Source organism: Buteo buteo, chromosome 14, assembly GCF_964188355.1.
Source record: "Buteo buteo chromosome 14, bButBut1.hap1.1, whole genome shotgun sequence".
NCBI lineage: Eukaryota > Metazoa > Chordata > Aves > Accipitriformes > Accipitridae > Buteo > Buteo buteo.
In genome coordinates this window covers 8100682-8115565 of record NC_134184.1, presented here as the reverse complement: position 1 = coordinate 8115565, position 14884 = coordinate 8100682, and the positions used below count along the sequence as shown (strand labels likewise).

The 14884-nt window shown below is 35.6% G+C and overlaps 1 protein-coding gene across 1 annotated transcript in view; it reads left to right on the top strand.

The window, feature by feature from the left end:
* The window catches only part of GPC5 (glypican 5), a 754872-nt gene that overhangs the window by 419167 nt on the left and 320821 nt on the right, over positions 1–14884 (top strand). The window contains 1 exon segment of the mRNA XM_075045978.1: positions 9981–10143. Coding sequence (XP_074902079.1) covers positions 9981–10143 — 163 coding nt within the window.

Here is a 14884-nt window from a genome sequence, read left to right as displayed (position 1 = left end):
TGATGTGAATCCTCTCCAACTGTCAGGAAGCTCTTTTGATTCCTAAACTTGTATTTGAATGATATAGCAGAAACTGTTAGAGGCACAGTTACTAACATTCAAACATCTCCTTAAATGCAGTATTAGCCCTGCTGTCAGCTTGGTCTTCATGGATTTTACACAGCAGCTATTGCTTTTCCTCACTCACTCCAGAGTCCGCTCACATGAAGGCTGGAAATGTTATCAAGTGAAAGAAGAAAGTAGCTCTATCGTGCTGCTGGTGGGTAAGAGAAAGCAGTGTGTGAGCCATCACTGGTGAGTCACCTCCACTGACCATCCACTGAATTCCATTCACTGAAATCAGTTCTTTGGATAAATCACCGATTTATCCACTCACAGTAGGGTAGCACTAGGAAAAGTAATGTACCTCTAACAATCTGGTAATAATTTTGCTCATGATGGCACCACTGATTATTGTAATGCAGCTTTTTCTGTAACGTCTTCTGAATGGCCCTCCAGACGAAATGTCAAGTAACATGTTATTCTTATAAACTGAAAAGCATTCCAGAAGGTGTTGATATTTTTAAAATTCTTCCTTTAAGTGGCTTAATATCATGCCCTTTCAACTGCAGGTCTGTGAAGTATAAGGAGAAATCAAACCCTGAAATAGTCTGTCTGAAATTTTCATTATCTGTCATGATGTTTAATTCACTTCAGCTGTAACTTTAGTCTTAATGTTTTCACTGATACTGAGAGGAAACTAGGGTTTACAGATCATTAACTCTTCTTAACTAACAAGCCATGTCATTAAAGCAAGGGAACTTCTACTTCTGTAGATATAAGCTCAGAATTGCCACAGATTGGAAATACACAGATGGACAAGTGTTCTAGTATAGCTGATTTGCTGTAGAACCCAATTCTAGCTTATTTTTCCGTAGCAATTTTATATAAACATGCTTGTTGAAGCATTAAATACATATTTTATACTTTTAAGAATAAAAAAAAAATATTGTTTTGCAACTCTCATGATTTTTATTTCTAAGAAAAAGCCAGACTAATAACTGGTTGATACTGTTATTGGTACAAACCAGTGCATGATAATGAGCTAATGTTCATGTACTCATGTCCATATGCATGAATTCTTGCAGGCTGGTGAATTCTCTTTCATTCCTCAGCTTCCTTGGTATGCTTTGGTTTCTTCTCTTATTTGAAAAACTGTCCTGTGTGATGATAGTTATCAGACTAATTAACACTGGCTGAGTTCAATATATGTAATTGTGATTAATTCTACATGTGGTTTCGTAACTTCTAGTTGTTAGCACTGCAAATGTTTGGTTTGAAACTTTTTTTCAGAAAATTTAATTCTTAAGTTTTAATCAGCATTTTTTTCTCACAAATATTTTGATCTTTGTTCTTGCCAGTAGTACATTAATATATAGAGAGAACATACATACAAAGAAATAATTAGATTTTCCATTTTATAGCTCTAGCATCTAGTTAATGGTTGGGATCCCATTGTGCTTTTGTCCACTTGGCCTAGTTGTACTAGGAGCTGTGTTGTCACCAAAGAAACAAACAAAAAATGTAATGTCTAGCTAAAAGAATTAAGAATTCACTTGGAAAACTTTTTTTTTTTAATTATTTCTTTTCTATAAATATCAACTTAGACACCTGCCTTTGCTCATTTGCATAACTCCCTGCTGTTGGCTCTGTTGACTAGGATTATGCTTCAATTGCATGTACACAGATGCCTTCAGCCATTCCAGCCGCTCAGTGTCCCTTGGCCTCCAGCTGCTGCTCCAGAAGGTCTTCTGCAAATTCTCTATCACATCTGTCCACCCATGTAGTACCGAGGTACTCTAGGCCATCTCAAATGGAACTAGATAACCATGTCCAGAAAATTGAATCAAACCTCTAACATGCAAATTACTACTAAGGACCTTAGACACCTTACTTACAGAAAAACACCTAAATTTTTTGACATCTGCACTGAGGTGTATGAATCTGGAGCCAAAAGCCATGCCAAAACCTGGGTAAGCTTGTTCAAATGAGCTTTATCTGATCACAGTATGCCATGTTACTTAAATCAATCATTTTATTTATTCTCAATTGTTCGTTAAACCTCTTGATAGTAAGCTATCTAGTGTTTCACATAGTCTGTTCTGGAAAGACAGAATTTCAGCTTCTGAAGAAGAATGTTATTTCAGTCTACTGTTATGACTGAAGAAAATGGCCTAATATGTCATAACTATTAGTATCCACCCTTGCCAAGGGAGAAGGGTCTAGAAATGCACATGAGGGTAAGGTAAAGGATAAAATTATTTGCAAATTATCTGAAAAATTATTTGTAATGTCTTGTAGACAGCGTTATACCAATAACCTTCAAAGGAATACAATGAAACAGATGAACAGAAAAGAACAGTGAAATGAAAAATCCAGGGAGATCTATGCTCTAAAGAACAGATATTGAAGATGCTCATTCTATAGCTTTAGAAATATTTTAAATGAAATTTTGCTGGTGATGGGGTTTTTTTTCTGAAATTTATATGTTTCTCTTTCATTATTATTATCATCTATTTCTGCTTGCAGCTATGCTGTCTTCATGGATGGGTGAAACAGGCAAAGAACATTAGTCTCTAAACATTAATCATAGATAATGTGACTTTGTTCTGTTATTTCAACTACCTAGACAGAAAGAACAGCACAAGCTATTATTCTGGGGTTTAATTTTGCTCTCATTTATTATCTTAGAAATGCCTGACTCGTTTACTTAATTTTCTGAGGATGATTTAAGTCTACAGTGAGATGTTAGCAAGACATGCGTTTTTTTAAAGCAAAAAATACATAAATATTTTTAAAATCAAGTTGATAGTGTGCATAACTGTGCTAGCAGGGCTTGCACCAAGGGACAAGATCCAAGCTTTTGTTCCTGTATTCACTTGGAACCAGTAATATCTGGAAAGAAAAATAATCGCTCATCACAGAACTTATGTGAGAACCTGAGTTGAGGGGTTTTAGCTGTAAAATGCACCCCCAGATATAAAGAAAGATTTTTTTTATAGCAGAGAAGACTTTGTCTTTAATAATGTAACAAATTCAGAAAAGGATATTTGTTGAGGGACAGTTACATTTAGGAGCTGTATCTGTATTGCTAAATAAAAAGAGGATCAAGGACGAGAGCACACACTGCTTCATGTCCCAGTGCTTACAATTAGCCTCTTTAATAAGTGATTTACCTTTAGGAGAACTGGTTGGAATAATCTAAACCGGAAGTAAATTACAAAGGTTGAGAAATGTTGACGTTTGGTATCTATTGCTCTAGCTCATTCCCTGGTTCTCTTTTATTCAGCACTGTAGACATCCCCAAAAGTTGTGTCTATTGTATTAAATAAAATTAGTCAGGGACTGCAAGTGTCCTACTTCCCAGAGCAGAATAACTATATCCAAGCTGCCTGTTGGGAACAGTCCCTAGACTATGCTAAGGCTCAAATTGGGGTCAAGCATATTTGTGGAGGGTGCTGGTAGGATCTGTTCAAGTCTGTGATGACCAGGAAACATGCTAATGATGGAACAAAACGGATAGTGTATCCTTGTGCTTGGGCTCACAGCCTGGCTTTGTTGAACTGTACCTTTAGTGAGAATTATTAGTCATTTCTACCTAATTCAGTAGTTAGCTTTCTGTGAAGGTTTTGTTTGCTTACTGAATGGTTTTGAATGCTACATAAATAACCACTGAGAAGAAATGCCTGGATTTTGTAGTAGTAGTATAATAAACTGGAGTAATTCCTATTTCTATTATTCAAGCAGCAACTGTTTTGATCATGAGATAGTAAAGGTATATCAAGAAAGCACAAAGGGTAGATTAGAGCTGTGTGGTGCAGCGCTGGCTCGCAGCCACCTTACTGATTCTTGTGTTCAGTAAGCAGAATGAATGTCTGTTTCTTTCTGTGTTCTGATGAGTTGGCTTAGACTGGAGAGAAATGTTGTGTTACTTCCATCAGAATTTCAGGCTGCTGTTTGGTTGGTGATTTTATGGAGTTGAATGAGTCTGCAGGCTTGAAACGTAGAGTTTTAGCCCGGGATTTTGGGCAGAAAACAGTGGGTTTGACATAGCAGTGTATGCATTGTTCTGCAGTTCTGCATCATGTCAGGGATGTAAATGCTATAGCTGATTAGAAATCTCATTCTGTCTTTGAAAATTTCATTGAAAAAGCAAAAAATAAGAAAGGAGCTGATGTACTTCACCCAAAGCTGCAGCTTTTTATTTAAAAAAACCCACAGGTCACTATCATGAGGGACTGTAAGAGTTGTAATACTACTTATCTAAATACCAGTCTCCAATATAAGCTGGACTTCTAATTCAGAATGCACATTTTTGTTAAGGATCTTTTGGAAATGAAACCCTACAGTAGATTCTGGCCTACAGAGGTATGAGTAGTTTTTTAATGAGATCACTAAAGAGAAATGCTGTATTTTTAAGTATTCAGGTATGTAATGCTAAGCAGAGGAATAAACTTTAGCATCCTTTATTTCTCTCATTTGAAAGAGTTCAAAATAGTCATACTTTTGGAAATAACTCTTTTAAGTTTGATTTGATTAGGTAAATTGGATTCACTGCTGGGCTCCTTTGGGATTCCCTCCACAAGTACTTATAATATGCAAATAAATGAAAGAGAGGAAATATTATGACTAAGCTTAGTTAGTGCATTGACTGCAACAGACTATCATCAAGATATTTTTATTAAAAAAAAAAAAAATCATAGAAAATCAATGTTACCCCTGAAGGTATATGATGCGTAAGATAAGTAAATAGGGTACTAGATTTTTTTTTGAAAGAGAACCAATATCACATCAGTTTCAATGATGTAAACATAAGTTCCCTTACCTGTCAGCGTTCATCACTCATGAGAGATGAAATCACTTGTAACTTCCTGCAAACACAGGAAAGTAAAAAAGAATCCAGTCTTCTCATTTAAACCAGCTTTACTTACGTGAATTCATAGATTTTTGAGAGCCAGAAGGGATCATTTTTGTTATTTAGTCTAACCTCCTGCATACCCTGTCTTTGAACCTCTGAATTAATTCATGCTTTAAGACCAAAAACTTTGATCCAGAACATATATATTTATATATATACACACACATATTTCTTAAGAACCTGACCAGACCTGTTAATAAATTATTTTGATATAGAACAACCTTTATGTTTTTTAAATGTATGATATTGATAATATCATATTTATATGTTTGATTCACTTTGAATGTGTAAATAAAAGTTTTTTTATTAACTTATTATTTTCATATGCTTTGTCCTGATACACAAATCCATCAAATCTGTGTTTGCCATGTAGCCACTTACAAGGCTGGTTAAATAAATTCCAGAGGTGGGGGTTTTTTTGGTGCACTAAAGGATGAGCTCCTTGGTTAAAAACAGAAGTATTTTTTTGTTCCATTTTAACCACTGTAATAGAACTCACTTCTGTGCCATCCTTTCTGAACAGAAGAAACAAGAATTGGATTTATGAGTAATATAACATCCCTAATCTGACTTAGTATTCCTATTTCTGTCCCTAAAGATATCCCATTAAAATCTTTGGCTAGAACACCAGTCTTGATAATTCATAGTCTGCTGGCTATCCAGGACACCCACAATTATTTTACAGAACAGAATATTTTGTCTTCAAATATGCATGTAATATAATATTTAGACTTGCAAATTTACATTTGTCTGTATTTTATTATAGTATGTGTTTAAAAATTCATTCAATTGCCTGGCTTACCAGATGAGGTATTTTCTTAGACAGTTTGTCGCTTCTCTTTGTTATTTAGTAGTTCTCCATTTCTTGTAGCAGTGAAAGGTTTATCATTACCATTTTGTGTTTTATACTGCTTCCCAGGTTATTGATAAAAATCTTAAATAATCTCAAAAAATTACCAGAGCCTATAGGACTGTATAACAACCATACATTCTTAGTGATAATTTTCCTAATTATGCTTACACTCTCAGATTTGTCAGGAAGCTTCAAATACCGTTATAGATGCCTCTGTAGCTGCTGTAAGCAGTTCGTTTTCTTACTGAAATGTTATATAGTACCAAGTCATATATTTACATAACCCTGTAAGTACTTTATTACAACAATATAACTTCTGTCGTACAAACCTGCATTTTCATTCTAAAAGATGAAATTTCACAAAATTTATTAATGGTACTTTTTGCTATTATAACTTTTTTCAGAATTGCTGTTTGTGTCAAAGAAAGTGTTCCACTAAGCCATCAGTGAAAATCCCAAGGGGCTTTTAGGCAATTGGGCAGTGAAAGATCTAAGCTGGAGGCCCAGCTTCCCAAAGATACATAGGCAAGGTGTGAAGCTGAAGATTCCCAAGGACCTTTCAGTTGACTTGCACACGAATCATTCACCGTGCATATGTGCCACAGTAGTGGTAAGAAAACACAAATTTTCTGTGAAAATAAAATGCCACCAGCAGAGGACATGTTTTTGGTATAAAAATCTTAGTTTAATGAACTTTCACCAAAATTAAGAGAAAGATCCAGCAAATCTAGCCTGGAATATTGGCGTGCCTACTGCAGTCTCACAACACTGGTGACCTAACCCTTGCCATAACTCAGTCAAACTAACATGGTTGCCAATAATATTTGCTGCTATTTTCATTGAAATAGAAAGACAATGATGCATGATTAAACTCACAGTATTTTTCTTTTTTAAAGACAGAAATTTGATAGAATGGAAAACCTTTTTAGACACCTAAAAGAAAAAGAGATTATTTTAGCCTGCCATATAAAGGGAAGAACATTTATTGTAGTATTTTTTTGGGGGACACAGTATACAGCTAGTAATCTTGCTTATTGAGCTGGAAGACCCAGCAAGTGTATGCAACAAAATTCCCCAGTTATAACCTATGTTTCTTTTCCTCTTAAATAATAGCTTTATAAAAATTATGGCACAACAGAATAATCATTTTAAATGCCTTTTATCTTTATTTCTAAAGTGAATCAACTAGCTTTGAAGAAGTACATGGATTATATAAATTTAATAAAGAATTTATATTCAATCTAAGCCATGCTTAGCAGCGAACCAGCACTGGGATTTGTGAACTTATATGGAGACAACATTTCTTCTTGTACAATTAAGGAGACTGAAGAGAATAACAAAACCCAAATTACAAAGGAGCTTGTTCATTCCTTAACCTCTACTCTTTCAAGTACAGCAAAAAGTTTGGAAAAAGTTGAAGAACAATTTTTCAATGTTGAACCTACATTTAAAGCAATTTAGTGGGATTGCCTGAGTTTTCAGATTTCTAGTCATAAGTCAATAATGCACAATAAGTAGAAAGGGTAAAAAAAAGAGGAAGGAGAACTTTGGACTGAAATTTAGAGAAGGAGAAAAGTATAAAGACCTCATTAAGCCAATATATTTTTAAAACTGAGACACAGATACAGAATGTGAAGGGCTATGCATGTTCTCAGGCTGAAAAAATGTGTGTGTGTATTTACATATATACACACTATACTATGGAAACTTTAGCAGCAACTCGTGTTTGAAAAAATATCTTGCTGGAGGTTCATTCCCACATTTATGCCACAGAGCTCAGGGATAAAGAGTACCCTATCATACAGCTGGCTTTGGAGTTGTGTCATGATTTGAACTGCGCCAAAAAAATAAGAAAGTGTCCTGTTTAACTAAATGTACTTCATTAGACTGTCTGTGTTTTGTTTCCATAAATACTATGTTGGCAGAAGTATGGCATGGATCACACAATGAGCAGGGAGCAGGGCAGCTATACAAAAGAACTTTTTTTCTCTTAGCTAGGTAGTTTGTCTTTCAGGTAACATATAACTGTCTAATAAAACTTTCGAATCAAAAGTGCTGCATAAATTGGTTCTGCTGATTCAGTGGTGAATGGCATTCTCCTGTTCTTATACAGTGTTGCTAGTGGCTTTTATAAAGCTCCTGAGATTTATCTGAGTGATGGCTTTGTAGTAGTGATTAAAATATTTTTTTCTGGGCACTGTACAGCACTTAACAGATCAAGTAGTCCGGGAAGTGACTCCATACTGTGTAAATGAACTGAGTATATTGTCCAAAAAATAAGAACCCAGTATCTTGCTTGAACAACACATTTTTTAAGTTATAAAACAATTAAGTCTGTTTCAGACTAATTAGTAGCTACTTTCAGGAGAAAAAACATCTGATTATTAAATTATAGAATCTGAGCCAGCAGAGTTTTGGCCAGCGTAAAGAAGTCTTGCTAGAATGAAGCAAGTGCAATGCACTCGCCTGTACCAGCTGATATTTTGGACTAGATAAAGTTATAAGAATTCTTAACATTTCTAAGAACCTCTTTCTTTAGAGATTATGAAGTTTATATGTATCTGACATGTAAACTGAACTGAGTCTGGATGGGGCAGAGGGCACATTGTGTATGTATGTCCTACCACTTAGTATTTAAAAAGCTGGATGACAACATTTGTATATTTGATAAATGAGAGAGATTAACATTATTCAGTTGATTGCTCAGCTCTGCTCAACAGAACAGAGAAATGAGTTAAACTTTAAGAACTCTACCTGTTGTCTTGTAGACCATGCTGGCATCATTGGCCATGTCAATAGTGATAAATAAAAAGGAGCCAGAGAACAAGCTTCTGTACTGGACCAAAATCACCTACACTGCATAGGCCAGTATCAGCTATCCCTTTGCTTTGTTTTAGGTCACCCTCATTAGTTCTCCCAAAACAATGCCTGGATGTGATTTGGGAAATAGTTCTCTCCAGGCTAGCACTGGCTCCAACTGTAGTAGCTGGGTCTGCTGCTCCCTGGTCAGAAATTTGATATGGTCCCAACACATTTTTTTCCTTCAGCTTCTACCAGATGCCCATATGACACATCCAGAGCACATGACAAGTATGTTTTGGATTCACCAATCTAGAGCTGCAGCACAGCTCTCATACTATTCAAGATATTTTAAACTGAAAAATTCACACAAGAAAATAATTGTATCTTAAGGCCCTGTGGACACCACAGGGGTCTTGAAAAGATCCAGGGCCAGTTGCTATGTAGCATGGATGCTGTCTGTCTGCTCTAAAGGGGATTAGCCTGAGGGAGTGAGGACATGAGCCAGCAATGTGCGCTCGCAGCCCAGAAAGCCAACTGTATCCTGGGCTGCACAAAAAAATTGTGACCAGTGGGTTGAGGGAGGTGATTCTGCCCCTCTGCTCCCCTCTTGTGAGAGCCCACCCACGGTACTGCATTCAGCTCTGGGATCCTCAGGATGGGAGAGACATGGACCTGTTGGAGCAGGTCTAGAGGAGGGCCACCAAAACGATCAGAGGGCTGGAACACCTCTCCTGTGAGGACAGGCTGAAACAGTTGGGGTTGTTCAGCCTGGAGAAGAGAAGGCTCCGGGGAGAGCTCATGCAGCCATTCAGTACTTAAAAGGGGCTTATAAGAAAGATGGGGACAGACCATAGTAGGGCCTATTGCAAAGGACAAGGGGCAAAGGTTTTAAACTGAAGGAGGGTAGATTCAGACTAAATATAAGGAAGAAATTTTTTTACAATGAGGGTGGTGAAATGCTGGAAAAGGTTTCCCAGAGAGGCTGTAGATGCCCCATCCCTGGAAACATTGAAGGTCAGGTTGGACGGGGCTCTGAGCAACCTGATCTAGTTGAAGATGTCCCTGCCCATGGCAGGGGGGGTTGGACGAGATGACCTTTAAAGGTCCCTTCCAACCCAAACTATTCTATGATTCTATGTCCCTATCCATTCCACCGGGCCTCTGGGACAGGAATTGGTGCCTGATCTTTCTTTATGTAGCAACAAAGACACAGACATTTTATATTTTTTTTTTAATTAAAAATGAAGTATACATCTCCAGATACCACTCTTTTAAAGATAATTACTAGAGAAACATATACGAAATTTTTGGTACTCACTGAAGTTCTCCATCTGTACTGCTAACTTGCATACCATATATTGTCTTCAGGTGTTGCAGGGCATATCAATTCCTAAATATGATAAATGGGATCTCCAACAAACAGGCAGTGGTGGAGTTGTAGATGAACATATCAGTGGAGACTGTGATGATGAAGTTGGTTGGGAAGGATCAGGAAGTGGAGAAGTCAAAAAAGTCCTGAAAATTACAGACTGTAAGTCCACGATTCTGTTTCCTTCATGCATTTAAATAGTGAACTGGCATATTTTTCACTAACACATACCACTGAATTATCTTGGAAAAGGTATGGAAAAGTTGTCTGTACAATGTTTCCAAGATTTACAGGAATAGGACTACAATTACAGGATTTCTATGAGCATGGTTGAATATGAGTATCAGTTTCATCGTAACACATTAACACATATTTGGCATAATGTAGACTGACCTCAACACAATATTTTAGTTAAATGAAAGGTGTTACAATGACATGTCCCTGTGAGTTAGTACTTTAACATAAAAGATTTGGCAGTTAAGCAGAGAAAATGTTCTAATTTTTCATGGAACTGTGGTGACATAAAAGGTTTAGTTGTGGTACTGAATTTCATAGACAACTGTTGGAACCAATGTATTGTAGCACTCAGCATCAATGCCATTATTACTTCTTGTACATCTTTCTGCTTTTGTTACAGTTTTGGGTTTTGGGGCTTTTATTTGTTTGAGGTTTTGTTTTTCTTTTCTGAAACACATCTGTATCAATTTTCTTCAAAAAATCATTTGTTTGTGCACTTCAGTGGCATGGAACTGGAAGCATGAGCAATAGTATTGAAGCACAAGTAAGGTAACTACTTCTCTGAATCAGGACATTATTCTGCATCTCTTACTTCTCTTCACAGTGTAGAAATATAGACAGAAATGATGGGGATAGATGCCTGGTATGATCAAAATTACATTTCTGCATTTTGCATTTTTGTTTTTCTGCTTTTTGCATTATTCTGCTTTTTGCATTGCAAAATTCAGTACTAGTAGGTAGGAAGTCAAGGTTTGTGTCAGTCGCTGAATTTACCTATATTTACTGAATTTGAGTGTGCTCCATGTTTCCAAGCTTAAGTGAGAACCCCAGGTCCTTCTTGACTTGACAGTGAAAAGGTAATTTAGAGATGTGGCCATACAGAAACTGTAGTATATGCTTGCACAGTTTTGATTTGAACAACTGGAGAAATGACACTGAGCATTCTGGGGCATACCTTAGCAGGTCAGTTTGGAATCAGCCTAAGATGCTGTTGCACTGCTACCTAGTCTATACATTTTCAAGTCCTGCTATAGCTTCTCTAGATGGGATTTTAAAAGATCTGCAAAAAGGTTTGGAAACTTACTTCCTGAGAGTGCCTTTCAACATTTAACTTTGAAAAAAAGAAGTTAGAGATCAAATATTTAAAAACAGATGTACTTTGGAATACTGGATATATTATATCTATTTGATAATGACATTCTATGGTATCAAAAGACTGCAAAATAGTCTTAAAATATGACTAGGGCTATTAAGAAAGTATTAAATGACAAAAGAATTGCAAGAATAGTACATTTTCTTTCACCCTCGTCTAGTGCATTAGAATTTTCTTCATATTGATATATTTAGTGTAATCTTTTCAAAATGTTAAAAATATAATTAGCCTTCATATTCTCTTTATACTACATGTAATATAAATCTCTAGAATTATAAACTATGTATTAGGCATACTGAAGTTTGCATGTAGTGCTGTTTCATTTGAACTTTTTCTAAGATATTATAGAACAAAAATATGAGTCCATACTCTTCAATATTAAGACTTGTGCATATATATTGAGTTATTAGGACCTTCAATGAGCCATTGTGATTTTACAGATTTATACTGGCATGCATTTATTATTTGGAATGCACCTTAAAATGTATCTTGAATGTATACCAGAAGGAGTCCTAGACAACACTGCTTTGTTCTGGGGTATCATACATGCTTACTGACGTGGACTTTCTGTCCAGTAGAACTGTTAAAATGTTCCATTTAGTATTAATTTTGTTATAATATAGGTCAAGAAAACATTTTTCTTCACAAGTCACTTAAGTGTATATTTGAGATAAATGGAACAGGAGCTTGAACAATTCTTCTTTTGCATCATTGTGATATATGAGTAGGACTTTGGGAATTAAAAGTGAAATTGAAAGTGAAAAAAAGTAAATATATTTTAATAAGCAAACAAAATTATCTTCTCAAGATTTATGATTTTACATGAGGAACTAGAATAAAAAAATTAAAAGATAAACAACATCATGATTTAAGCTGGTAGAATTTTCTTACCTTCAGATGACTGGTATCAATTTCAAGCTAAGTCAGATACTAAACTCCTTGTTTTTAAACTGAAAAGCTAGATTTACTCTGGTGATACTGCTTACTGCTTTTTGAAAAGCATGGCTGAACTTCAGCTAAGCCTAGAGGTTGACTACAGAATGTTTGATCCTGGATGTTAACTTGTTAGTTCTAGTGCTTTTTTGTGCATCCTAATTTTATTTTAGTCACATAAAAATAGCTAGAAATGTCTGAGTACTCTTCTGTATTTAGATATGGTTTGCATTTTATCACATATGTCATGGAAGACCAACCAAACTTCATTTGTTATATAGAAATTTACATTTGTAGTCCTAAATAAACTGATACGAAAAAGAAAAAAACCCCACACTTGCAGTGTAAGCAAGATCAACAAGTCAGATTTGTTCAAATCCAACCCTTCGCAAGCTTCTGATCTGCAAATGCTTGTGATCTTACTCAGAAGTCAAGCTCAAGAACTGCTGTACATCTGTACAATATTACTTTGTTTATTCTGCTGTATAACAGACTATTCTTCAGGTTTTCCACACTTATGCTGCTTCTATGCATTACAAAACACTAGCTTGTAAGTGTAACATGACCACATTTTTAAACTGAAAACCAAACCTCAGCTGCAGTAGAACTGGAGGGGTAGAGACACAATGGGTTGAGTTGGCCAATGTCCACATGGCAACTTAGGAATCATGGCAGAATTAAAATGGCATACGTTAAAAATATCAGTAGCACAGTATTTCATTGCTGTTAACTTTCAGTTTGTGAAAAACAGTAAGAGAACCATAAAGACAGAAGGTAGAAATAAGGTGGGGCAAAGAAAATGTAAATGTGGGTCATAATCCTCTTTATAGTACAGAGAAATAGTCTTTCATCTATATTGATAAATGGGTGACAAACATATAAAAAACCACAAATGACACCAGGATTGAACTGAAGCACCAAATAGTTTGAATGTGAGTATGAACTCAACCTTTACTGTTGCAGTTTTAAACACATACTTGTTACAGTCATTTTGTCTAAGAAGAACTTTTAAGTAAAAAAGCACTTTCAAGAAGTTTTACTAAGCTCTAGAAACCAGATACTTACTTTCTTGTCATAGGTAAGCATTGTTATAGGACTTTACAATGCATTTATGATTTCTGAAGCTCAAAAAAGAATCATGATTTATACATGGGTAAGTTACTTAATAATTATTTCCTTTTAATGTGTCACATTAAAATGGGTGAAAAAACATTATTTATGGGGTTTAGTAACACACACATTTTAACTGTATCCATTATTCACACGATTAATTCATTTTACTTTATACTTTTTTGATACATGGAGACATACAGACAGTATTATTTTTTCCTCACCAAAGAAGTTTTTTACAGTCTTTTTCTTCTGGGCAACTTTGCATTTTCTCATAATCAGCCAGGAAAGAAAGGGGGATTACTACCTATTTTGTACTATAATAGAGTCTGGAAGTCCTAGCCAAAGCCCAGGCTCCTTTTTGTTAGCTATTCCAGACATTTTCACCAAGGAAATGATCCTGTCTGCAACAAATTCATAATTTTAATAGCTAATAAAGTATGATACAGAAGTAGCCCTTTTAAGTACATTGCTTTGTATAAAAATAAAGTGTAAAGACACATCCACCTTTTTGACACCATGTCATTGCCTTCTGAACATGTGTATGATCCCCAGACCTGGAAGAAGCAGAGGGGAAGGGAGGAGATATGTTTCTGCCTAGACAAACCTCTAGCAATTTTATGTGAACACATAGCCTCTGAAGTCAAAGATGACTTATTTCTGAACTCAGAGCTACAGATGTGAGAATTGTTTTCATTTAGTGTTGGAGACTGACAAATGTGTGGTGACAGGGTTTAGGCTTTGGAAGGCCAATGAAGAGATTTGGTATTTATGACACAGAAGTGATAGCCCTAGCATTACACTAGTGCTTAAAATATGTTGTATTTTGAAAAATCCTGGGTTTCATATCAAACAGTCAATCCTTACATTACATTCAGTGTTTCAAAGCCCTACAATTGCGCTGACTGCTTTGGTCTTCATAAGTACTTTTAAAATATAGCAAATTGGTGCAGTTATTTGAAGGAATGGTACTAGAAAGGGTAGTGTACTTTAAATGTATAAAATAAACTGTAGTATAAAGTCTTGACACTTCATTTGCTAGTTTTATTCTGCTCTAACCCAGGAGCTCCCACAGGACTATTTCATGCGTCACAATGAATTACCTCCTCAAAAAACCCTGCAGAATGGAAGAGGTAATAACAACAAATACTTATCACCTATATATTGATTTGAATCTGTTTTCAAATAGCTCTGTGAGGAAGGGCTAATCCTGATATCACTCCTCTGAGCCACTCAATACCATCTATCAAAATTCTCATAAGATTTTTAACAAGACCAACAATTTTCTGAAAAGTGGTCTACCACTGCTTTGTCTTTCTTTTCTCATTTTAACATGCAATGCAGGTGTTTCTTTACTACAGCCAGAGATCTCCTAGTTCAGGGCTCATATATGTAGAAATATCAGGGCTGTCTTTGTGCTTAAGGTATATATAGGCAAACATTGTCTCTCACTTGCTAGATTTTTATCTC